A 27612-nucleotide genomic window follows, 5' to 3' on the forward strand; every position below is an offset into this window, starting at 1 on the left:
TGATTACCTTTCACCATTTCCCATTCCTTAGCCTCTGGAAGTTACCCCTTAACCGTTTAAATAAACGGTTAACCGTTTTCGTGAATATAAAACTGTTCAATGGTTTTCTTCTTCTTCTTCAGTTGCCCTTTCACCGTTTCGGCCATTGTTGTGCAGCCAACGCTTCCTCTGCCCTCAAACCTTCTTTTTCCTTGCTTTTCTTGTCAAATCAAACCTATAACATCATTTCTTATCACCTTTAGAACACTTTCACCGATTCAAATCTTCAAATCAAGCCCAAAATTGAAAAATCCCAAATCCAAACCCTAAGTGCAGTCGTTCGGGTTTCTTCATTTTGAGCCCGATTCTTGCCCTTCTTCAACCAAATTGAGCCTCAAAATCACATCCTTTACTCATTCCTAAACAAATAATCGGTTCATCTTCTTCTCCTCACATCTCTCTTAAAATTTTCAAACTCCCTTATTATTCACCATGGCTAAGCCCTCTCGAAGAAATCTCAGGAGAAAGTCCATGTCTCGAAGGAATCCTATACCACCACGGTAAGTCTCTGAATTCAAACGAATTCATTTCCCCATGCCTTCCTTGGCCAAGCGTTTCGAGGACTGCTTCAATGGTAGAAAGGTACTTGACTCTTTCTATGTTGAATTAGATGATTTCAGTACCTTAGTTGTATGTGGTAGAAGCATTAGGGATATGCTTCAGCCTTGGGAGTCTGCCATTGACTTTGATGACTGAGTTTATCCCAATTTAGTGCCAGTCTTTTATTCGAACATGGAAATCTCCGCAACTCACCTAGATAGGATAGTTACTCAAGTCAGCGGTGTGCCTATAGAATTTGATGATGAGGATCTAAATGACTTTCTAGGTATCTCTAGTGAGGGTCATGAAATTTATACCTCTAGGAAAGCCCTTGCTTTTGACGGTTTTAGTCATGTTGATGGAGTCCGTAATATTTGTCGCCGTCGAGACTTGTCTAATGAGATCTGTAATCTACCTTTTCGGTCTCAACTTTTACCTCTCCAAGTTCGCATTCTTCACACTATTTTACAGCACATAGTGACACCTAGGAAGGGTCACTCGGATGAGGTTACGAGGTTGGACGTTGGCCTATTAGATAGACTCATTTCAGGTCGTCCTATTAACCTCGGCTATGTTATTGTGCGGCACATGTTGAGTACTCCCGCGGTTAACCACCGCTTACTTCCATATGGCAGTATCATTACTAAGATACTGTGACACTTTGAGGTGCCTCTTCTCAATACCGGTTATATGGAGACTAGACGGATTGGTCTTGAGGCCATGACTAGTATCAATTTTTCTAGAAAGAATGGTCAGTGGATTAAGACTAAAAACTCCAAAAACCAAGATACATTGATTGCTCCAGAGGACGATCGGGTGCTCAACGATGTCTATACTCCCGATCAGCTTCCAGATTTTCGATTAAGAGCTCATCCACCTCCTTCGCGTCGCCATTCTATCCCCCAACCTCCAGCTGACTCTGACTCTGAGGAGCGTGAGATGGATGCTGATATTCCATTCACTTCTATGCCACCTCCAGCTTCAGCACAGACTTCCGTTCCCAAGCCATCTGATGTTCCTGAGCAGCCCTCCGTTTCTAAGCCACCTCCAGCTCCAGTGCAGCCTCCTACTTCAGTTCAGCCCCCTGCTTCGAATGTTTTGCAGTAGTTGGTTGCTGATGTTTGTAGGATTTCAGAGAGGCAGCAACTGATTATCGATCGGTTGGACACTTTCTCTCGTGACCAGCAGCAGCTACATTCTGACTTTCAGACCTTCCAGCAGCAGAGCATTGATTTTCGTACATACATTTCATATTTTGTTCATTTGTGTGTTGCTATTTCTATTTTCGCATACATTACTACCTCTATATGATTTTGATGGATTTTGATGAAATGTTTTTGTGATGTTCTTGATGTTGAATAACTTGGTATTGGCTGATTTGATATTGGTTGATGGAGTTGTTGGTTTGTTGGATGATGGAGTTGTTGTTAATATATTTTGGAAGTGTTTTTCATCTCATTTTGTATTAGTGGATTTGTTCCATTTTAAAGGGAAACTCTGCCAAATTTTTCACTTGCCAAAACTGGGTAACTTCTTTCTCACCTCTATGTGTTACGGATTTCTTTTCTCTCTCTTTTCTTTTTGATGATGAAGGGGGAGATAATTATGGGGAGTATGGGGAGATTTGAAATGAATTTTTGATTTTAAATGTTTCCTTGAGCAAAAATCAGTTTATTGGACATTTTTTTAATTTGGCCATACATTTAGGGGGAGCATATATTAGGGGGGAGCAAAATATTGAATGAAGTTTGTCATTATAAAAAAGGGGGAGATTGTTAACATGAATATGTTAATAATATTGATTTTGATGATAACAAACTTTAAATGGTTTTTTATTAAAATGCTGGAATTATTCCTTAATAAACGAGAGCCTGATAATCATTCCAATTATATTAATAAAAGATGGATCACTGTTAAATTTCAAATTGGAAAATGATTCTCTGCAAAATCTGGCTTAAACTGTAATTCTGGAAATAAACGGTGAACCATTTATTGAAACGGTTAACTTATTAAAACTAGAGAGTATCAAATTGCTTAAGCTTTAACCGGTTAAGAAAAATGGGAAATACAAAAAGCTGGGAAGGCCACTGGAATTAAACCATGAACCGTTTATTGAAACGGTTAACTGATAAAATCCAGAATGAAAGATTGTACCTGGAAACAAACGGTAAAAGCTTAACTGAAACGGATAAGGCTAACTTGTTTTGCAGGTTACTGGAAACAAACGGCGAACCGTTAATTACATACGGCTAACCGATAAATTCCAGAAAGGTTATTTCGTATAACTCTTTAACCGTTTAGTATGAACTAACAACTGAAGTTTATCTTGCAGGTATCTGGAATTTAACCGCTAACGGGTAATCCTAAACGGCAAACCGTTTATTTGAAATTTGGCTCAACGGTAACTTTTGACCAGCCTAAACGGTTAACCGTTAATGGCTAACGGCGAACCGTTTTCGAGCAGACAGTCTATAACAGTTAGTTTTTTAGCTCCAACTATAAATAAGCTTATTCAAATTCAAACAAGGTTGATCACAATATGACCATTGAGCTTATATTTGAGAATACAATCTTCATAGAGCTTTAAAATACATTCTTGCTTAATCTATTCTCACATTGGGCATTGATTTGTAATCTTAAATATTGTGTGAGAGAAAAACAATTTTTAATCTTTACTTTGAGTGATTGTAAGTGTTGGGAAGTCAAGTGTAAGCATTTGAAGCCTTGGAGGATTGCTTAGTGAAATCCTCAAGCCCGGAAAGCTTGGAGGCATGGACATAGGCGAGGTTGGCCGAGCCACGTAAAAATCTTCGTGTTTGAATCTATCTTCCCTTATCTTTTTATATTGTAATTGATTTAATTGTTCTTCCAATAAATTCATTTTAGATTTGCATGATAATTTGTTTTAGAATCAAATAATTTTTAGAATCCCAATTCACCCCCCTTTTGGGTTGCACACTTGTATTTCAAATTGAACCTTACAATTTCAAACACGATTCAATGGCTGTGTAGTCGGATTTTATTTCAACACGGCTTTGACATTAGCTTAATTCGAAGTAAGTTAAAAAAAAGAAAAAGAAAGCTAGTTTCTATAAATTGGAAGAAGGGAACCGATTTCCAAAAAAGGAAAGAGAAGAGGGGACGCGGGAGAGAGATAGACTCGGTTTTGACCCGAATTCGACCCGAAACCCGCGACCTTGACCTAGTCGTAACTTCCATTTCCGGCCACCTCATCGGCCGAGCAAGGTACCGATAGAAAGCTCATGAGACACCGGTCATAACCCTACCTTCCTCATCATCGAAAAATAGGGAGAACGCCGGCGATCAAGCTCAGAAAACCCGCGGCTCATCCTATTTTCGTCACCGTTAACTCTGCCAATTTTGGGTGATGCCACCGCCTGGATTTTGATCCTCAGCTAACCCTTATCATTTTTCGACCAACGTCGCCTCCTGAAATGGTTGAAATTCCGTCGATCGACCACCGGAAAGCTCGCATATTGGGAAGCTCGATTCGCCACCGTCACTGCGCGTGGGAACTCATGGCCACCAACATTGGACTTAGCGTGATCAAAACTATCAAACCTGAGCTTGACGTCGTCGTTGACTCAACTCCGATCACCGTGGACCAGCGGGGGCAATTCGGTAATTTCACAAACTTCAGGGATAAGTTTTTGATTTCTGGAATCAGTGGATAATTTTATAATTTTGGACTAGGACAATTAGGTAATTTGAGATTTGGGGGTAATTCAGTAATTTACGTTGTTAAGGGTATTTTGGTAATTTTACACTGAGGTAATTTTGTAATTTTCTAACATTGTGGTTATTTTTGTGATTTGAATTGAGGATAGTTTGGTAATTGAAGACTCTAAGGATAATTTTGTAAAATAATGATGTTGGGGGCATTTTGGTAATTTTAGCATGTAGGGGTATTCTCGTAATTTTTGTGCATGCGGGAATAGTTTATTGCGGATAGATATTTGTTTCGAGAATTATTATGTAAAATTAGTTGTATTTCAAATTTACGGAGAATGATTATGTCGTTTCCTTGATTAGGAGGTCCCGCAAACGAGAATTAATCTGTGAACATTGTTGATATCGAGTCTGGACGTCGTCACTGTGAGTGGAATATACAAAACCTATTTTTATAGTATATTATGATTTTACCATACAATACAACATGTTTTGATAATAAGTATTTGATGCTTCGATTTAATGATTTTCTAGAAAATAGATTTTTATCTACGTGCTGATATTTATTATTATTAAGAATGAGTTTGATTAATGATTTTATTATCGCTTTTGAGTAAATTCATGATAATAGTTTTAAAGAGAATTGAGTGGAATTGAGATATGTTGAATAAAAAGGAAATGTGAATTCAGATGTGATTATATGTTTATGTACATGTGTGTAAAATGTTGTTTACAAAATCATTGGACAGTATCCATCGCCTCCAGATACAATGATACAGATGATATGAGATGAGAGGCCTTTGGGGCCCGTCTGAACATACATAGAGGTTTTGGGCCGTGTGTTTGGGCGCTTCTGCCTTTTGGGGGCATATGCATGCAGTATGGTGATTGCAGAGATACAAATATTGAGATACAGATGATACAAATGAGATATGATGATACATATGAGATATAGGCCTTTGGGCCCGTCTGAGTACACACAGAGGCTTTCGGCCGTGTGCTTGGGCGCCTTGTCCTTTGGGGACCAAATTATGAATGCATAGATATGATGAGATATATGAGATATGAGATGGCATTTCCATGTCTATCCGTTGTAGCTTCGGGGCATGATGGTTCCCTGATTGCCCGTCCATCGAGGTCCGGATATGATGAGATTATTCCCCTGGGTACTTGTTTGGTGATAGTTTTTGGTATTCAGTATTCATTGATTTTATGCAGATTTATGTAATATTGTTATTTCAGTGCATGATTTGAATTAAATAAGTTTATGCAAGTTATTATGATATTTTGATGAAATTGATTTGGGAAAGATTAAATCATTTTAAATAAATTTATTTTTTCAAAAATTATAATCCACTGACTGAACTCACTGAGTTTTATACTCACCCCGTTTTTATTATATTTTTTCCCCCTCCAGGAGATTTGTAGGTACATCAGTCGACCTGGCAATGATAGTTAGATTTGAAATTATGGCCACATGATAGTGTTAGGAATCATAGATGTTTTGTTGGGATATTTTGAATTGTATAATTTATTACTTATTTGTGATTAAGGATAAATTATTGGATTCTTGACATTATATATTTGAAGAATATTGGTATTTGATTGAGGAAGTTGGTTTTTGGAGGTTGGTTGAATATTGCATCAACTTTGGGAGTGTTAATTTTATAAATTGCAGGTTTGGGGAAGTCATAATTATATATGAGACTTTGCTAGATTTTTGTAGAATTTTTAGATATTAGAATTATTATTAATTCGTTTAGGTGAGATTAGATAGACTTATCCTGGGGGTTCGGGGCGGGTCATTTCATAGATTGTATGTTACAAGAAGAATCGGCTAGCAACTATACATACTACTAAGAGAGCTATGAGGATTAATGCCATCAGCTGATAGGGCAAGACGCAGATTTCTAGGCTCTAATGCAAAGGTAGGCAATTTTTCATCAACTAACTTCCATACCAATGAGTCAATTGGATGTCGAAGCTTACCATCTATTTGCCTCTCATTTACATGCCAAGCAAGTCTTTGGCAGTTTGTGAGGACTGAAACATACGCCTAAATCTAAGTATAAAAGGGAAATACCATAACTCTTTTGCAGGAACCCCCTTCCTATAAGTAGCAACACTACCATTCATTTTCTTCCACCTAGATTCATCAATTGTAGGACAATTAAAAAGACTTTCATACTTTTTTCTATAGAGTATACAATCATTTGGACAAGCATGAATTTTTATAACTCTAAGCCTAAAGTACTCATTGTCTGTTTAGCCTCATACATTGATACATGCAATTCATTTCCTTTCGGTAACATGTCAAAAAGAGCACTCGAACAATCTGAAAAGCTACTATCAAACCACCCTGATCTACCCTTTATATTGTACAATTTAACTAAAGCTGGTAACTTGGTAAATTTGTTTAATCTAGGGTACAAAGGCTTCTCAGAATCTTCTAATAGTTTTTTGAATGCCTTAGGATCACTATCACAATCCTTAAAAGCATCTTCAACCATTTCAACAGTATTACCACCATCATAATCCATATATCCATTGTCATTTTGGCAACCTATATTGTCAGGAGATTTGTTGCGGATATCTTCCCCATGCCAAACCCATGTTTTGTATGACATATCAAAACACCATATAATTAAATGATCTTTCACTTGTTTAGGCCTATGAAATGCTAATTTCTAACATTTATCACATGGACACCTAACAACACTAATTTCTTGATTACTTTCAACTGCCAGTCTTAATAAATTTTTCCATGCCAGCCTCATACTCATTGGACAATCTATCATATTTAAGCCAAGATTTGTCCATTTTTTGTCTAGTACCTAACATATAATTGAGACAAATTTCAACATAATGTACTAATGGGCAACAATGATAAACAATTTCCATTATCAATAAATTAAGCAACAAAACATTATTAATATTCAGTTTATAAATTTAATAAAATAAATAAGTTTAAACAAAACTTGTCATCATGTGCAACAAATATAACTTTACCAACATGCTATCATCATTTACCAAAACCACCGACTAACCATACCCAACTAATAATATCCTAAATAACTTAGCCCATATACATTTAACATTTATTTAAAAAAATTCTAACAATCCAATATTTCATGGACCACAAAACTATATATATATAAGCAACTAAACATTACTTGGTCCACATGACCAAACTTGCCCCCACATGGTACCATTTCCTTCAAACATAAAAAAGACAATTGAAAAAGGGGCCCTCACTTTTTAACTCCATAAAATACACAAAATCTAGCTCACAATCATTAAAAAAAAATGTCAACACCATTGGACCACAGTTTCGGCTTCATCCCAATAAAAGACACTAGTAAATGAAAAGTGCTATATCATCAACCAAAATCACTTCACACACATGCAAGCTTTGACTGAAAAATTACAAAATATAACAAACAAACCATTGCCAGCAAACAGTTTTTAAACATTGAATGGAAAGGCAAGTGAAAAATTGAACAAACCTGATGTTAGAAATTGAGTTTGAAAGGGAATAGGGCAGTGAGATCTTGCGATTCAGAACAATTTTTTTTTTAAAAAAAAGAAGAGGTCATGCTAAATTAAATGATTGACCAATTTCTAGATTTAATAAAAGGACAAAGTATAAGCTTCTTGAATTAAAAAAATATATAACAACAGAAACAAACGAGAATTAAAAAAAATATAATAAAGATAAACCATTCATAATATAACTCCCAAAACAAAGGGCATAAATTATGAACAAATAAGGGAGATAACAACAAAACTAACAATTAATTTTATAATGGCCAATTGATTTATTCACAATAAAAATTAAAAAAGTTAATGGATGACAAACCTAGGGATTCAGCAATTACAGGATGGCTTCTCCAACGCCGATTGAACAATACAAAGAAGTAGTGACATCGACGGCTTCAATAATGGACGCGAAGGCGCAACAATGAGCATATGTGGTGATTTTGTGCCTAAAAACAATGGGTTCAAAATAAGGACGCGAAGGCTCCTTCAATAGCATATACTATGATTTTGGTTTTCATGGAACGAGTTTCAAAACCAATTTTTAGATTAAAATAGGTTAATTCTAGATTTTGAGGGGTTTCACTGCTTTGGTTTCTCAGCCCTTGCCGATCAAGTGATAAGTCAAAGGTGCCAACACTTAATTTTTTTGTGGTTTAGTCAATATAGTTAAATGATAGCGTTTAAATGTTAAATAAATATTTTTATTTTTAAAAATTTTTAAATCTATTAAACGGTGTCGTTTCATGCCCAAATTAATTCCATCCGAAACTCACGGTTTGATTAAATATTAATATGCTATCATGTTTATCTGATATATAAAAACTCTATCACAAATCTGTCATGGCTTTATGATGTATGAAAATTCTGTCATGTGTCTATCACATTCAATACAATAAAATTTAAAACAAATGCCCTCTCCTTACTCATGTGAGTAGGATTGAACCTTTAAATTAGTTCAAGAGATTTTACTAGTTTAAGTAGGAGCACTCATTCTAGTTATAAACATTCCATAAATATTATGATTGTTTTAATGGAACTTATTTTAGGATGAGAACAATAAGGTCTTTTTGACAATTTAAATAAAAAATTATGTTTTTGGCCAATAATTACTATAATATGGAAATCTGATAGCTAGTGCAACAAATAGGGAGAACTGGTTCTACCCTTTTCTTTTACTTTAATCCTCCTTAATTACACGAGGAGAGTCAGAGAGTTCAAGTAAATGCAGAGACATCGGACAACAGAGTCAGAGTTCTCTGTCTACGTACTGGGAAATCTAATCCCCAAATGAAACACAGCATACAAGCAATGATGGAGTAGAAGATCTCATTCAAGGCACTGTTAGAGGATACAGAATAGTCAACATGCCGTGAAGGAAAAGTTAAGTGAACTGGTAGTAGTGGGGAAAGGAGAAAAAAGAATCAGATTTATTAAAGACAAATACCTAAATTGATGCATGACTTTGACTCCAAATTAGCAATATTAACATCCATTATAATGACATGGCGAATTTAACATTGACTGACATAGAACGGCGTTCTTATATACATCTCTCCTTCATATTCCTATCTAAGAAACTAAGGCCATGTTTGGTTTGAAGAAAAGGGAGGAGAGGAAAAGAGTGGAATGAAGAGGAAGGGAGAAGAAAGGAATGGAGAAGAGTAGTAAAATTAGATTTTGTTATTTGGTTTGATATAAAATTTGATAAGGAAAGGAATTATAATATTAAGTCAATAAAATAAAATTATAAATAATTATTATTAATGACATTAAACAAGTTAAAAAGTTGAAGGGTAATTTTGGAAACTTTAATTCTAACATAAAAGGAATTTAAATTCTTCACTACTAGGTGTGGAATTCAAATTCTACATTATGATGGATATTAAATTCTAATGGAAATTAAATTCTTATATATTTTGTCAAACCAAACAATAGAAATAAAAAAAGAATTTAAATTATTTTTCTCTCCTTCATTTTCTCCTCCAACCAAACACCGCCTAAGAAATAATTTTCTGACACGACATATGCATAGAACATGCAATGACCGAAACCACTTAACTGAAGACTTCTAATTCGTCTGTTGTTAATGATTTATGACGACTTATAGTGAATCCGACAATATAAAAATTAAAAATATGTTTAATTGATCTAAATTAAAAAATCATGCCAATTTTAGTAAGTCCAAATTTCATTAATATTTCTGGTGTTTGTGTCGGATTAACACCTAATTTTAACTTCTAGAATGATTTTGCATGAAATTATGGAATTTTTGGTTATTAACGTGAGATATTTGTTACATTTTAGGTGCACTAATTAGAGCCCATCTCAGAAACCATCAGCTAAAGCTCATTACAAATTGGCGCATTGGCAGATCGGCTAAGAAATCTATAGGAGTAAAACTCGAATTCTTGACCTTGACAATAATTAAGTTGAGGAGGTGTCATCGCTCAACCAACGAGTGCGTGGTTTACAAAGAAAATTCAAATGCCGCGGGGAGGAAAATTTTAGAGTTGTAGTGAAAAGTCATCAAGACAATGACATTCCCTAAAGTATGCAGAATACAGTGAATACTCAACTTGCCGTGAAGGGAAATTCAAGTGCGGAAAGGAGAAAAAAAGAAGAAGAAAATTAATTCATTGACCCATTAGATGACAAATTATAGAAAATGAAAGGAAATATAAACACAGGTCAACTTCGATAGATCCTATTAAAGATTTTTTTTTTTTCTGGTGGGACGTTGCGTCTTCAGAAGTTAATTTTTGTTAGCCAATGGCTTAATTATCAGTTCCAAATTTTATTACTTTTGCATCCATGCCATTCATGCATTTTTCAGTAACGAAAGACTCTCACTACTCTGGAGTTTCCATTAGCCTCTGTCACGCCATAGTCGTACACAGAGATGGTAACTTATGATACAATTAATACATGAATCTGACTCCGAATTAGCGATTTTGAATTGACCTAAATTACTCTCGCCCTTATTATCTGTGTTATATTTTAAAAAATTGTTTTCTTTTTTTGGGGTTCAATTTTTTTTTTTGTAGGTATACTGTAGGAACATATTTTTTTTAAATGAAAATTTTGAGAACTTTAAAAGAACCATACTAATAACAATTCTGCGAACAAAAATAAAGATAACAATATTTTTTTTATCCAACAACTATGAGTACAAATTATCTTCATATCCATTATAATGATATATAGCCAATTTTAATTTTAGTTGGCTTAGAAAAGAGTCCAAAAATACATCACTCTTTCGTCATTCTTATATTAAAAACTAAGAAATAATTTTCTGACACGGCATATGTACAGAGCTTGCAAAGGCTTATCATTACTAGTCTTGAGTCTCTGAAATCGATCGTCTGTTGACTATAATTTATGATGATTAATAGTGGGTCCGATTATACGAAATGAAAGGTTTTTAATTGAGTTGTAGTTGAAAATCATGTCAATTTTAGTAAATCCAAATTCATTAATTTGTCTTGTGTTTGCGTCTGATTAATTAGTTAATCGTGCCGAAATTGTCACTTCTACTATTGTGACTTTTTTCCATTAAAATTAATTTAATTATCATCTTTTTTCACTAGTTTTTTTTTTAATTTAATAAACCACGGCTAAGGAATGGAATTCACCATTTTCCCCCAGTTGTTTGTAAGATTTGTTTGAATTTTGAGTTGATATCATATCCAAATAATATTAGTCATTTTTTTTTAAATTTCAAGTGGTCTGGACCACTTCGGAATTATGTTATTCATTTTTCAAACAAAAATAAAAATGAATGTATTACTCATTTACTCATTTTCATTTTTTTCCCTGTGCTAATTAATTAATCCTCACGTTTGCTATAAACGTATTTTCGGTGGTGACGGAATGGTAAAAGTTTACGACATCACATCAAATAATAAAAAATAAATATTATTAAGACTAGCTTTGTTGACTTTAAAAATATAAAAAAAGAGCCCAATGACTTATAATGTATGAATTGCTGCAATTTGCCTATAAAAGCAAACCAAAGATCCTTAAATTTCTTCACACCTACAAAGCTAAACGAATTTTTTTTTTGAGAAAACTATGGGTTTATCCTCCATATGTTTATTCACAATATTCATACGGTTAGTTTTTCCCTTCTTTTTCTTTAATTTTACAATTGCTAACGTCACTGCTTCTTCTATGCTGCCACTCTGCCATGATGATGAGCGTTCTGCTTTGTTGCAATTCAAAGAAAGCCGCATCAGTGGTGATTTTTATGCTTGGAAATTTGACTGTCGTCCTACAATGGCATCATGGAAGCCAGAAGAAGGTAACGTTGATTGCTGCTCTTGGGATGGCGTTCATTGCAATAAGAACACTGGTCATGTCGTTAAGCTTAACCTCTCCCACAGCTGCCTTTTTGGTTCTATCAACTCTAGCAGCAGCCTTTACAAGCTTGTCCATCTCGAGTGGCTTAATCTTGCTTTGAATGACTTCAATTCCTCCGAAATCCAACCAGAAATCATCAACCTTTCCTGGTTATCATACTTGAACCTCTCTGGAACTTCTTTATCTGGTCAAATACCATCATAAATTCTAAAGCTCTCTAACTTGGTGTCCCTTGATTTATCACTAAATGATGTTCCTGGTGGTAGACTTGAACTCCAGAAGCCCAGTTTCGAAAATTTAGTCGAGAAGTTAAGTAATCTAAAAACACTTGACCTTGGTGATGTTTCTATTGATTCAATGATACCTCATAGCATCGGAAATCTATCTTCTTTGACGTTTGTTTCTCTTTAAACTGTGAATTGCAAGGTAATTAAATTTTATATATTTTCTCCTTAATTATTATACATGCATGTTATTGTTAAATATATATATATATATATATATTATTCGAAAATTGCCAATTGCAATATTAAATCATTAGTAAAAATTCTTATTATTTTTAATTTTCTACTTAAGCAATGTGCTATTTTGTTTTATACAAATTTCAGGAAGAATTCCATCTCGCTCGGTAATCTATCGAAACTCCTTCATTTAGACCTTTCACTAAATGAATTATAGGGTGAGCTGCCTGTTTCCGTTAGTAATCTTCATTCATTGAAAGAACTAGATCTCTCTGCAAATTTTTTGTCGAGTGAATGGCCTATTTCCATTGGAAATCTTAGTTCTTTGAAAGACCTTGACCTTTCACGAAATGGATTTTTTGGCGAGTTGCCTACTTCCATTCGAAATGGAATTTTCTTTGGAAAAACTTTACCTTTCATTTAATAAATTTTTGGGTGAGTTTCCATGGTCGACTGGAAATTTTAGTTCTTTGAAGCTATTAGATCTGAGGTCATGTGGTTTTTGGGGCAAAGTTCCACATTCAATTGGTAATTTCACCCGGCTACAATTTTTGTATCTTGGATTTAATAATTTTTCGGGTGACTTACTTGGTTCCATTGGAAATCTTAGGTCCTTGGAAGCAATATATATGTCTAAGTGTAATTTTTCAGGTCAAATTACATCTTCACTTAGGAATCTTACCGAACTTGTTGTCCTTGACATGGCTCAAAATTCTTATGGAGGAACGATGGAGTTAGATGTTTTACTTACTAGCTAGAAAAAATTGGAAGTTTTAGCTCTCTCATTAAATAGGTTGTCAGTGCTCACCAAAGCCACTTCTAATACCACTTCATAGAAAATTCAATATATAGGACTGCGTTCATGCAATCTTACTAAATTTCTAAATTTCTTAGAAAACCAACGTGATATGGTGGTCCTGGACCTTTCTGACAATAGAATTGAGGGAAAAGTACATAAATGGTTGTTAGATCCCAATATGCAGAATCTCAATGCCTTGAACCTTTCGCATAACTTGTTAACCGGGTTTGATCAGCATCTTGTTCTTCTTCCAGGGAATAACGGTGATTTGGTGACTTTTGATCTTACCTCCCAGTTCCACCCCCCGGAACCGTTAACTATCTAGCTTCAAACAGTAGCTTAAGAGGGGAAATTCCATCGTGGATATGCAATTTGAATGTTCTTGAAAGCCTTGTTTTGTCTCACAGTAACTTAAGTGGCTTGCTTCCTCAGTGTTTAGGCAATTTCAGCGATGAACTTTCAGTACTCGGCTTGCAGGCTAACAACTTCTTTGGGACCATCCCAAATACTTTCATTAAAGAAAGGAGATTAGGCGTGATTGATTTAAGCTATAATCTGTTTCAAGGAAGAATTCCAAGATCATTGATCAACTGTTCAAAGTTGGAATTTCTTGGTCTTGGGAACAACCAGATTAGTGACACTTTTCCCTCTTGGTTAGGAAGTCTGCCAAAATTGAATGTTCTCATCCTACGATCCAACATATTTTATGGCACTATAGAAGAACCCAGAACTGGTTGTGGATTTTCTAAACTCCGCATTATTGACCTATCTGACAACAGATTTACTGGAAAGCTTCCATCAAAGAGTTTCCTGTGTTGGAATGCCATGAAAATTGTCAATGCAAGTGAGCTAAGATATCTGCAAGATGTGCTTTCTCCGTCTGGAAAATTACTTATGACTACTTATGACTACTTATTGACAATGAACATCAAAGGGCGAATGATGGCATATAACAAGATTCCGGATATCCTCGCGGGCATTATTCTCTCAAACAAGAGTTTTGATGGGGCGATTCCAGCATCAATTTCAAATTTAAAGGGACTTCAAGTCCTAAACCTTCACAACAATAATCTCCAAGGCCATATTCCTTCATGTTTGGGTAATCTAACAAATTTGGAATCACTAGATCTCTCAAATAACAAGTTTTCAGGACGGATTCCTCAACAACTGGTTGAGCTCACATTTCTCGCATTCTTCAATGTCTCGGACAATTACCTTACAGGGCTTATACCACAAGGAAAGCAATTTGCTACATTTGACAACACTTCTTTCGACGGCAACTCAGGATTGTGTGGAAAGCCTTTGTCCAAAGGATGTGAGAGTGGTGAAGCTCCATCAAATGAAGATCATACTGAAGGCTCGGAGGAGTCTCTGTTTTCAGGTGCATCTGATTGGAAAATCATTCTGATTGGCTACGCGGGCGGACTTGTGGCAGGATTGGTTCTCGGGTTCAACTTCAGCACAGGAATTATCGGATGGATTCTGGAGAAGTTGGGAAGGCAGCAAAAGGCAACAAGGAGGAGGAGGAGACGTAGAAACTGAATGCAATTATAATGTTGTTGTGATTTTCGTTTCTAATTTTGTCATTGTAATGTTGGTGGTTTTTTTTTTTAAATGGATCCTTACATTTGTCCTTAAAAAATAAAAATATAAACTGGTTTATTATATAATAAAAATTGGTTTCTGGTTTTGTCGCTTTTCAAATTTAAATCACTACTAGGTATGAATAAAAAAATAATAGTGTTTGGTAATTAACATATTATTAAATGATAATTATGAGGGACTAGGTTCTACTTCTACCATTAAAAAAATTATAATAATAATTTTGACAACAAAAGTAAAGATAACAAAGGTTTTTATGCAACAACTATGGGTAAAAATCATCTTTACATGCATCCAAGCTAATGGCGACACTTGAATGATATGGCCAATTTAACTTTGGTTCGTCATTCCTATCTCAAAACCTAAGAAATAATTTTACAGCTATTTTCTTCTCTGTGACAGCTCTGTTTCTGCTTCTAATGAACAGCATCTATATTAGTGTACTGGACGTTTTCACACGAAGCAAATTTATTGACCAATTACATGACAAATTAATTATTGAAAAGAAAAGGAAATGTAATAAAGCCCCGATGAATAAGTTTGATATATCTAATTTTAAATGAAAAAAAAGATATTTACACAAAGATCCAACTTGTTATTTTTATTCCGCATTAGACCCAATAATTATAACTTAGAAGAAAGCTATGCTATTTTCTAACTGCCTTATATAAATTTATGAGGAGAACAAACATTACATTTTACTATTTGTCATGAATCTTACAATGACTCCGGAAGAGCTTTTTTATTTTTTTTAAAGGAAAAATAAAAATTAACGCCTAATGAAGATCAGTTAATTGATACTGAAATTTTTTTTCCTCACTTAATTTTGAAAATATGCTTTTTCGATATTTGAATATTGCTCGAGTATTCATTTTCCTGTTTGGATTTAGATAGATCAAGGTAAAATATCAGAGTTCGCATACAATTGGCCTCCAATTTCTGATCTTAAAATTTTTCACGTAATGAAGGACAATACTTTTCGTTGATTGGGAAGAGGAGCATCCTTCTTGCTGCATTTCTATTGTCAGCATTGGTTTTGCTATTACCATGAGTACGCATACTTGTACCATGACAAGAACTAGAGCTGCAACCAGAATGCATTTTCAGAAGCGACCGCTTATGGCGTTGGAGATATCTTTCTCTGTGGTCCGGTTGATTGTTACGCTCATTTAGTTTATTCTGGCAGAATTTGGAGTCGAACAATTTTAATACATCTGTTTTCCCACTAATCTTTGCTATATATAATTGCTGCTGTGTTTACTTTCAATACTATTTAACACAAAACTCTCTTTTTTCAGTGCCAAAGCTTTAAAGATGTTAATAGATGGATTTGTGAGTAATGTTTCATTGGCTTATTTTAGAAGTCTGACGATTTGATTATTGTTTCGTGGTTAGAGCCTACCCCATTTGCCCATTTGATTCAGATTCAAGTTGACTGTAATTATAGGTTTCAATTTTGATTATAAAATAACACTGGGTCCAAGTTTTGGCCATAGGTGTTACAATTAATTTCAATTACTTTGTAGTCCAGTTGGATAAATATCTGACTACTAGAATAATGGGCTAACATGAGGAATTTTTGTGATAGATATTTGAAAATTAGTCATTTATCACAAGAATATGATAGACACGTGATAGAATTTTCATACATCATAAAGGCATGATAGATTTGTGATAGAGTTTTTATATATCATATGAATATGATAGCGTATTAATATTTAATGAAACGGTGAGTTTATGATAGATCAATTTGGGCATGAAACGGCACTGTGTGTTGATATTTCATAATTTAAAAAAATTTTAAAATAAAAATATTTATTTAACTTCTAAACGGTGTTGTTTACTATAGACTTTAAACTACAAGAAAATTCTAATTTTTAATAAACACTTCAGCTCCTTTGACTTCATCACTCCATCGACAAGGGCTGAGAAACCTAAGCATTGAAACCCCTCAAAATCCAAAATTAACATGCCCTACTTTAATCTACAAATTGGTTTTGAAATCCATTGCATGGAAACCAAAATCATCGTATATGCTAATGAAGAAACCACTTCATTATAAATATTTAGGCACAAAATCACCATATATGCTCATTGTTGCGCCTTCGAACAACACGTTCGCTATTGAAGCCGTTGTTGTCACTATTTCTTTGCATTGTTTAATTGGCGGTGGAGAAGCCATCCTTGTAATTTCTGAATCCTTAGGTTTATTGTCAATTAGCTTTTTTATTTTTTATTTTGAATAAATTAGTTGGGCATTATAAAATTAATTGTCAGTTTTGTTCTTATCTCCCTTATTTGTTCATAATTTATGCCCTGTTTTTGGGATTTCTATCATGAATGGTTTATCTTTATTATTTATTTTTTAATTCTTGTTTGTTTCATTTGTTATTTTTTTATTTTCTTAATTCAAGAAGCTTATATTTTGTCCTTTTATTAAATCTTGAAATTGTTCAATCATTTAATTTAGTATGTCCTTTTTAAAAATTTTTTTTTTCTGAATTGCAGGATTTCACTGCTTTGTTCCCTTTCAAATTCGATTTCTAGCATCAGGTTTGTTCAATTCTTTACTTGCCTTTCCATTCAATGTTTAAACAATGCTTGCTGGCAATGATTTGTCTGAATTTTGTTATATTTTGTAATTTTTCAGTCAGAGCTTGCATGTGTGTGAACTGATTTTGCTTGATGATATATCACTTTTCATGACTAGTGTTTTTTATTGGGATGGATCCAAAACTGAGGTCCAATGGTGTTGACGTTTCTTTTTGAGTTATGCTATTTAGCCATAAGGAAGACAGAGGGACGACAGATAAGGCAGAATTTGCTGCCGTTTCACGCGTCCTTCTCACTCTTCCCCATGGTCCACAAATACATTAAAATAATGGTTAAAAAATGGCGCAAAAATAATGTTTGATCTCAATGAAATAAGCAATGGCCCGCAATAAAGTTTAGAAATGGAGGCCTGTGATCTACTCCTGCAGTTGTCTACAGCTTTAAAAAAAAATGCGGCCATTTCCTTTCTCCAAGCGGCAGAACTCCGACTTCGATAGCCAAATAAAATAAAATCATTGGCTTGCTATTTAAAAGATGAGAAATCTGCAATCGGTGCCGTCGAGATTTGAGTTTGGTGCCGACAACCACCACGTCAACAGAGGCAGCTTTGCAGTTGATACATATAAGTGGCACAAATTGGCCATTGACCATTGAGAAGGCATGGAATGGAAATTGTTCGGGTATCTTTGCAGCTGCGGAATTCAGCATTTGGACTCCATTTGAGAGAACAAAAATCTACAACACTGACAATAAGACACCCGGATCTTTTTCCATCCTCATCGGTTCTCTCCCTAATTGCTACAACTTGCACTATGACTTGATGAATGAATAAAAATTTGCTGTTACAATATCGTCCTGTAACTATTTATGTCAACAGCAGGGCATCTACTAGACATGTCCAGAAAATCTTCTTTAACTATATATCAGAACCTATTTAACTATCAGAACCACATCAATGGCAGCACTATTGACTGCAAGGTTGTGGCTTTTGTTTCATTTTTTTTTTTAAGAAATTGTTGAAAATGACCGGTTTTGTGCTGCTGCGTGGTGAGGGAGAACGAAGCTGAGACCGACCTAGTGTTGAAACGGGAGAGAGACATGGAGAATGTTGGGAGAGAGAGATCGAGAATCTTGCTGCTTGGTGAGGGAGACGCGTGAGTTTTTTGCTGGATTTTTGCGTGCGTGCGTGTGGTGTTTGCACGTTCGAACAGGTGGCTTTTAGACCCAAATTTTTGTGCTCTCCTTTAGTCCTTCATGTCAATACCATTTTCCTTTTTAAAGTGTTATTTTAATATTTTAAACGCCAAATGGTAAGAGTAAGAAGGACGCGTGAAACGGCAGCTCATGCTGCCGTTTCTATCGTCCTTCTCACTCCTTTTTGTTCGTTTATCATTTTTCTTTTTTTAATGATTGTGAGTTAGATTTGGTAACTGATAATACTTTCTAGTGTATTTTATTGAGCTGAAAAGTGAGGCCCCCTTTTTCAATTGTTTTTTTATGTTTGAAAGAAATGGTACCATATGGGCGCAAGTTTGGTCATGTGGAGCAAGGAATATTTCGTTACGTGTATATATATATATATATATAGATATAGTCTTGCGGTCCATGAAATGCTGGATTGTTAGATTTGGTTTTAAAAATAAATGTTAAATGTATGTGGGCTAAATTATTTAGGATATTATTAGTGGGTATTGCTAGTTAGAGGTTTTGGTAAACGATGACAGCACTTTAATTTAATAAACCCCGGTCAAGGAATGGAATTCACCATTTTTCGCCAGTTGTTTGTAAGATTTGTTTGAATTTTGAGTTGATATCATATCCAAATAATATTTATCATTTTTTTTTCAAATGGTCTGGACCACTTTGGAATTATGTTTTCATTTTTTCAAACAAAAATAAAATTGATGTATTACCCATATGAGTTGATTTATGAGGATCATCATTTTGAGGATTGAAATAAAATTATAAAAATTTGTGGTTTTTCTTGAGGGTGAAAATGTTGTATTTTAGTCCTTCTATTGATTTTTAGCACTCCAATTTTTTTTTTTTAACATTTTGAATCTTTAGGCAAAATTAAAGTGTCATATATCGTATAACAATGGTGACAAGGACTGAAAATGCATATATTTATATTTCACCTATTTTCTACAACTAAGGCTCGATTGCATCTAAGATTATTTGGTAGTGGTTAAATGCGGTGTGTTGTCCAATTCATATATTTAACAAGATGAAATCAATCTCCAGAAATATCATAACATAATAACATCAATCATTAAAATAAATCATGTAATTAATTTCATAAATTAAATTGCATAAGTTTATTAATTTTTCCTTTTCCTCTTTGGTATCAATGTCCGTTGAATCGCACAACGAAGGGACCATCCATTCGTGCTTTGGAAAAAATGACAATAAAATGGCGTGTATGGCTTTTCAAGTGAATAAATGCTCTTGCGTTTTGTGGTGTTAAAGATTTCAGAAGTACCAAGAGCCAAACTTGGCTCATCAATTTGGCGGAACCCACCAGGAGGAAAAAAAAAGGTCGGCGATCTTGATCGGCCCTTACTAACAGACGACTATTCCAACCAATCATATAGCGACGCGTGTGCTGATTGATTACGAAAATCAACCCTTACACCGAGGCCGTTGGATTTCGTCATCAAAGTCTGCCACGTTCGTTTTCTTGTTTTTAAATGAGTTTAGAACGCTTTAATACGTATGCAACTTTGGTACAAAGAATGAGAAAATGTGCCCACTCTTCCTTGGGAAATTCTTTTTTTTTGGTTTTTGCACTCAAATTTTATCGTTTACACCAATTTTTTATAATAGCATAGATAATATATCTTTAAGTTAGAAAATGAGCGTTATACCAAATAGCGTCATGATGTATTCATTCATTATTTTTTTTTCCTTTAATGGTAAACTTATAATTTTGACAAGAATTAAAGGGAGATTAATTGTGGATGCAATTATGCTTCTTTAGAAACACTACACTTGTACCTACCAATGCGATTAGAGTAGTACACATTCTGTGGATGATACATTATTGAATATTTTGAATAACAAGATGATCCATAAGCAAATTCATTAACTAAATGAAGACGAAAAATTGTTATTGCTTCAAACTACAAATGGAAATTCACATGACCATTTACAAGGTTCATTACTTAGACCCATTTTTAGCTTGAGATTTGAGTTTTAATGTGAATTAATTAGTATGGAAACTTACGTACAATCTTCAGTAAATAAAAATATACCTAACATATTGCAAGTTGTAAGATCTCATATTCAAACAGCCGAGTCATGGGTCAACGAAACACTAATAATTTTTCAACACTTTTTAAATTTTAATTTTTCAACGTTACTGCATCAAAAATATTATTCAAAGTATCAACATCTTATCGTATGTTGCCTTGCCCTACGGGTTTATTACTATCGATGTCTCTTCATATTTCCACACCGCAAATATAAATGCAAAGACACTCAAATATCGCCGGTAGCGATGAATGGGCGATTTTGAAAAGCAATTTTTGGAATTTAATCAATTTCCACACAAATGGGTTAAAGTCAATGAACCCTATTTAATGCGAGTTCTACTAATTAATTAATCCTCACGTTTGCTATAAACGTATTTTCGGTGGCGACGGAATGGTAAAAGTTTATGACATCACATCAAATAATAAAAAATAAATATTATTAAGAATAACTTTGGTTGACTTTAAAAAAAAAACAAAAAGAGTCCAATGACTACAATGTTTGAATTGCTGCAATTTGCCTATAAAAGCAAACCAAGATCCTTAAATTTCTTCACATCTACAAAGTTAAACAAATTTTATTTTTGAGAAAACTATGGGTTTATCCTCTATATGTTTATTCACAATATTCATACGGTTAGTTTTTCCCTTCATTTTCTTTAATTTAACAATTGCTAACGTCGCTGCTTCTTCTATGCTGCCACTCTGCCATGATGACGAGCGCTCTGCTTTGTTGCAATTCAAAGAAAGCCGCATCAGTGGTGATTTTTATGCTTGGAAATTTGACTGTCGTCCTACAATGGCATCATGGAAGCCAGAAGAAGGTAACGTTGATTGCTGCTCTTGGGACGGCGTTCATTGCAATAAGAACACTGGTCATGTCATCAAGCTTGACCTCTCCCATAGCTGCCTTTTTGGTTCTATCAACTCTAGCAGCAGCCTTTTCAAGCTTGTCCATCTCGAGTGGCTTAATCTTGCTTTGAATGACTTCAATTCCTCCGAAATCCCACCAGAAATCATCAACCTTTCCAGGTTATCATACTTGAACCTCTCTGGAACTTCTTTATCTGGCCAAATACCATCAGAAATTCTGAAGCTGTCCAACTTGGTGTCCCTTGATTTATCACTAAATGATGTTCCTGGTGGTAGACTTGAACTCCAGAAGCCCAGTTTCGTAAATTTAGTTGAGAAGTTAAGCAATCTAAAAACACTTGACCTTGGTGATGTTTCTATTCAGTCAACGATACCTCGTAACATCGCAAATCTATCTTCTTTGACGTTTGTTTCTCTTCGAAACTGTGAATTGCAAGGTAATTAAATTTTATATATTTTCTCCTTAATTAATATACATGCATGTTATTGTTAAATATATAAATTTTACTCGAAAATTGCCAATTGCGATGTTAAATTCATTAGTAAAATTTTTTATTATTTTTAATTTTCTACTTAAGCAATGTGTTCTTTTTTTTTTTTACAAATTTCAGGAAGAATTCGATCTTCACTCGGTAATCTATCGGAGCTCCTTCATTTAGACCTTTCACTAAATGAATTACGGGGTGAGCTGCCTGTTTCCGTTGGTAATCTTCATTCTTTGAAAGAAGTAGATCTCTCTGCAAATTTTTTGTCAAGTGAGTGGCCTATTTCCATTGGAAATCTTAGTTCTTTGAAAGAACTTGACCTTTCACAAAATAGATTTTTTGGTGAGTTGCCTATTTCCATGGGAAATCTTGGTTCTTTGAAAGAACTTGACCTTTCACAAAATGGATTTTTTGGTGAGTTGCCTACTTCCATTCGAAATCTTTTTTCTTTGGAAAAACTTGACCTTTCAGTCAATAAATTATCCGGTGAGTTTCCATGGTCGACTGGAAATTTCAGTTCTTTGAAGCTATTAGATCTGAGGTCATGTGGTTTTTGGGGCAAAGTTCCACATTCGATTGGCAATTTCACCCGGCTACAATTTTTGTATCTTGGATTTAATAATTTTTCGGGTGACTTACTTGGTTCCATTGGAAATCTTAGGTCATTGGAAGTAATACAAATCTCAAATTGTAATTTTTCAGGTCAAATTACATCTTCACTTAGGAATCTTACCCAACTTACCGTCCTTGACATGGCTCAAAATTCTTATAGCGGAACAATAGAGTTAGATGTTTTACTTACTTTTTGGAAAAAATTAGAAGTTTTAGTTCTCTCATTAAATAGGTTGTCAGTGCTCACCAAAACCACTTCCAATACCACTTCACGGAAACATCAATATATAGGATTGCGTTCATGCAATCTTACTAAATTTCCAAATTTCTTGGAAAACCAATATCATTTGGTGGTCCTGGACCTTTCTGACAATAGAATTCAGGGAAAAGTACCTAAATGGTTGTTAGACCCCAATATGCAGAATCTCAATACCTTGAACCTTTCGCATAACTTGTTAACCAGGTTTGATCAGCATCATGTTGTTCTTCCAGGGAGTAAAGGTGATTTGGTAACTTTTGATCTTAGCTCTAATAATTTACAAGGACCACTCCCCATTCCACCCCTCAGAACCATTAACTATCTAGCGTCAAGCAATAGCTTAAGAGGGGAAATTCCATCGTGGATATGCAATTTGAATATTCTTGAAAGCCTTGTTTTGTCTCACAATAACTTAAGTGGCTTGCTTCCTCAATGTTTAGGCAATTTTAGTGATGAACTTTCGGTGCTCGACTTGCAGGGGAACAACTTCTTTGGGACTATCCCGAATACTTTCATTAAAGAAAGTAGGTTAGGTGTGATTGATTTAAGCCATAATCTACTCCAGGGAAGAATTCCAAGATCATTGATCAACTGTTCAAAGTTGGAATTTCTTGGTCTTGGGAACAACCAGATTAGTGACACTTTTCCCTCTTGGTTAGGAACTCTTCCAAACTTGAATGTTCTTATCCTACGATCCAACATATTTTATGGCATTATAGAAGAACCCAGAACTGGTTGTGGATTTTCTAAACTCCGCATTATTGACCTATCTAACAACAGATTTACTGGAAAGCTTCCATCAAAGAGTTTCCTGTGTTGGAATGCCATGAAAATTTTCAATACAAGTGAGCTAAGATATCTGCAAGATGTGCTTTTTCCGTATGGACAAGTGTCTAGTAATGTACTTGGCACTTATGACTACTCAATGACAATGAACAGTAAAGGGCGAATGATGACATATAACAAGATTCCGGATATCCTCACGGGCATTATTCTCTCAAACAATAGATTTGATGAGGCGATTCCAGCATCAATTTCAAATTTAAAGGGACTTCAAGTCCTAAACCTTCACAACAATAATCTCCAAGGCCATATTCCTTCATGTTTGGGTAATCTAACAAATTTGGAATCACTAGATCTCTCAAATAACAAGTTTTCAGGACGGATTCCTCAACAACTGGTTGAGCTCACATTTCTCGAATTCTTCAATGTCTCGGACAATTACCTTACAGGGCCTATACCACAAGGAAAGCAATTTGCTACATTTGACAATACTTCTTTCGATGCCAACTCAGGATTGTGTGGAAGGCCTTTGTCCAAAGGATGTGAGAGTGGTGAAGCTCCAACAAATGAAGATCATACTGAAGGCTCAGCGGAGTCTCTGTTTTCAGGCGCATCTGATTGGAAAATCATTCTGACTGGCTATGCGGGCGGACTTGTAGCAGGATTGGTTCTCGGGTTCAACTTCAGCACAGGAATTATCGGATGGATTCTGGAGAAGTTGGGAATGCAACAAAAGGCAACAAGGAGGGGGAGGAGACGTAGAAACTGAATGTAATTATAATGTTGTTGTGATTTTCGTTTCTAATTCTTTCATTTTAATGTTGGTGGTTTTTTTTTTAATGGATCCTTACTTTTCTCCGTAAAATAGAAAAATATAAACTGGTTTATTATATATTAAAAAGTCTGGTTTTGTCACTTTTCAAATTTCAATCACTACTAGGTATGAATAAAAAAATAATAGTGTTTGGTAATTAACATATTATTAAATGACAATTGTGAAGGATTAGGTTCTATTACTAAAGGCCTTGAAAGGGATGCGACCTCCAGCTATCCAGCATCATCTTATCACCAGTGATTGAGTCTTAGCCCAACGATTAAGACATCGATATCTTGGATTCAGTGAGTAGAAGTGTATCATAAAGTTGTGACTGCAAGCATTATAATTATTTAAGATATGTTCTACGGTACATGCGCGTTTCATATAAAAATATAAAAATAGTTAAATTGTAACAATATATCATCACTTGAAGAGATATGACAAATATTTCTTAAAAACTCGTAAGTGTCCAGATCATGAAAAGATTTTATTTCTATACAAAATTAATCATATAGATTCATTTGATTTAGAAAATGGTTTAATAGATACTTTTTGAAAAAGAAAAAAAAGAATTGGTTACATAGAAACCATTTAATGAACCAAAAGGTTTCGTATGGCAAATAGATACATAGAGGAACTTATTATATTCTGGGATCATAAAACTTGTACCCATTGGATCGTTCTGAGTATCCAAAAAAATAACAACCCACCGTCCTTGAGTCCAATTTCTTTTCATCAGGCCTATAAGGCCTTGCCTCAGCTAGACATCCCCAAATATGCAAGTGCTTTAGACTAGGCTTTTTACCTTTCCAAAGCTTGTAAGGGGTTTTGGCAATCACTTTAGTTGGAACTCTATTAAGGATATATGCTGTAATCTTAAGTGCTTCTCCCCAGAGTGATTCTGGTAAGGTAAAATGACAAATCATACTCCTCACCATGTCCTTAAGCGTCTTATTTCGTCTTTCAGTAAGACCATTCATAGTGGGCAAACCCAGCATAGTATACTATGGGATGATACTGTATTCCTCTAGGAATTTAGCAAATGGTTCTGGACATTGTTCACCTAAACTGTCATATCTGCCATAGTACTCACCGCCACAGTCAAATATGACATTTTAAATTCTTTTGCTAAGTTGGTTTTCAACTTCTGCTTTAAAGTGTTTGAACATATCCAAGGAATGTGACTTTTCGTGGAGAAGATATATGTATTCGTATATAGAAAAATCATCTATGAACGTTATAAAATATTGTTGATCATTCCAAGCAAGTAAAGCGAATGGCCCACAAATGTCCGTATGTATGAGTTCTTAGACATTCAAAGTTCTGTTGATTTCTGTTGTGCAAATTTTATTGAACTCGCAAGTGCACGAATCTATTGTAGTATAGATCAATGGTGACGAGTGTCGATCCCACGAGGAGGTGGATTTTTAATTATATGTAAAATTAATTTTGTATGAAGGTGGTTGGATTTGTGGTAAAAATGATTTGGATTATCCTAAAATTGGAATTTAAATGGCGAGAATAAATTGAATAGAAATCTATTAAAATGACATACTTGGGTATCTGGATCTGTATCAACATGCATCATAGGCTAAATATTCTTTATTAATACCAATTAAATCATGAGGGGGGAATCCACACCTCATGAACCATACTCTAATCAATATGGTGCTAAGGGCTTATCGTGCCAAATAATAATAACCTTGTACTAGGGAGCAAGTGAAACCAAGGAGGTACTAAACAAGATTATTATTATTTGTCGACGAGAAGTCAAAACATCCACAAAAACTAGAGGGGAAGAGAAAATAAATTTACCAAATAAAGTCCATGACACATGTTGAGACTTCACCTTCAACCCAAGCTTGAAAGAAAATTAGCCACTCATAATTGAACTAGGGGCAAAATGTGAATTTATTAAAATACGTAGAAAATACAAGATGGAGAAGGAATTACAGAAAATAGAGTCCAAAAATGGATTCAGAGATATCAAATTAGGGGGGGAGGCCCCCTTTTTATAGATACATGGAGTAAATCATGGCCATCAGATTAAAAATAGTTTGCGCCACGTCATCAGTCAACAGTACGCAGTTTGACCACGTGGATGAACAGTAATACGGTTTGACCCGGGTTGAATAGTAACGCGGTTTGGTTGAAAATAATCCTATGTGATGCATGTACCGTACGCGAGATTTTTGGTCCACTGATATACTGCCACGTCACCATCAACAGTACAAAAAATTTTTAGTCCAACAGGATCGTGACACCTCATCAGTCATTGCCACATCATCGGTCAATGCCACGTCATCGATCCGTCTATGTGAACAGTGTCGTGAACAGTAACGTAGACAGTACCGTACACGTGAATAGTACCATACATGTGAACAGTGCCATTTTTCCTTTTATGCTCCTCCTAAGGTTTTCAACCGTTCTGAGTTCAAAAGGGATGTCCGTTTTGCCGTCTGATCTCTCGTTTATTGTGAAATGACTATGATGCCCCTAAAATACATAAAATACTTAATTAAAATAAAACACACGGAATTAAATCAAAAGAAGATTAAATACATAAAAGTAAGGGTGTTAGTAAAACTTGTAGTGTAAAATGACAATTTTCTCCCTTATAAATATACATTTTCTAACACTCAACACACCTCCCAACCAGCTTATTTCTAGTCCCTAGCAAATAAAGCGAAAATAAAATTCAAATCCAAAATGATTTTTTTTTTAATTTTAATTTTAGAAACACTCGTGTTTATTCAATCAGATTAATGATAGCAATCAAATAAAAGTATAAGCATTATCTCTAGTCTAAAGGAACATCACACCCACATCAACCATCCATATGAATCAGCCCAGTAGACTTTGTTATAGCTACTTTCAAGAATAACATGTCAAACCCCAAAATCTCACTGGAAGTAGTGACACTCTCACAAAGAAATTAAACCCAATAAA

General features: G+C 34.7%; 3 protein-coding genes across 4 annotated transcripts; all 3 read left to right on the top strand.

The window, feature by feature from the left end:
• The first annotated feature begins 1269 nt into the window (after nucleotides 1–1269).
• LOC127902278 (extensin-like) lies at nucleotides 1270–1686 on the top strand. The gene has a single exon (XM_052441127.1). The coding sequence runs from the start codon at nucleotides 1270–1272 to the stop codon at nucleotides 1684–1686; it is 417 nt and encodes a 138-aa protein (XP_052297087.1).
• Nucleotides 1687–11806: 10120 nt separating this feature from the next.
• Nucleotides 11807–24745, top strand: LOC102610857 (receptor-like protein 7). 2 transcript variants are annotated; one of them, XM_052441571.1, is made up of 3 exons: nucleotides 11807–12109; nucleotides 21659–22144; nucleotides 22319–24745. In XM_052441571.1, exons 1-3 carry the CDS (start codon nucleotides 11881–11883, stop codon nucleotides 24613–24615), a joined length of 3012 nt encoding a protein of 1003 aa, XP_052297531.1. In that variant the 5' UTR covers nucleotides 11807–11880; the 3' UTR covers nucleotides 24616–24745. The 2 variants fall into 2 exon arrangements, with proteins under 2 accessions (XP_052297531.1, XP_052297530.1); XM_052441570.1 differs by lacking the exon at nucleotides 11807–12109 and having other exon boundaries at nucleotides 21381–22144.
• LOC107176106 (receptor-like protein 9DC3) lies at nucleotides 12107–15118 on the top strand. Its single transcript, XM_052441573.1, has 2 exons — nucleotides 12107–12594; nucleotides 13683–15118. Exon 2 carries the CDS (start codon nucleotides 14254–14256, stop codon nucleotides 14968–14970), a length of 717 nt encoding a protein of 238 aa, XP_052297533.1. The 5' UTR covers nucleotides 12107–12594; nucleotides 13683–14253; the 3' UTR covers nucleotides 14971–15118.
• Nucleotides 24746–27612: the final 2867 nt, after the last annotated feature.

This window comes from Citrus sinensis, chromosome 5, assembly GCF_022201045.2.
Source record: "Citrus sinensis cultivar Valencia sweet orange chromosome 5, DVS_A1.0, whole genome shotgun sequence".
Classification (NCBI taxonomy): domain Eukaryota; kingdom Viridiplantae; phylum Streptophyta; class Magnoliopsida; order Sapindales; family Rutaceae; genus Citrus; species Citrus sinensis.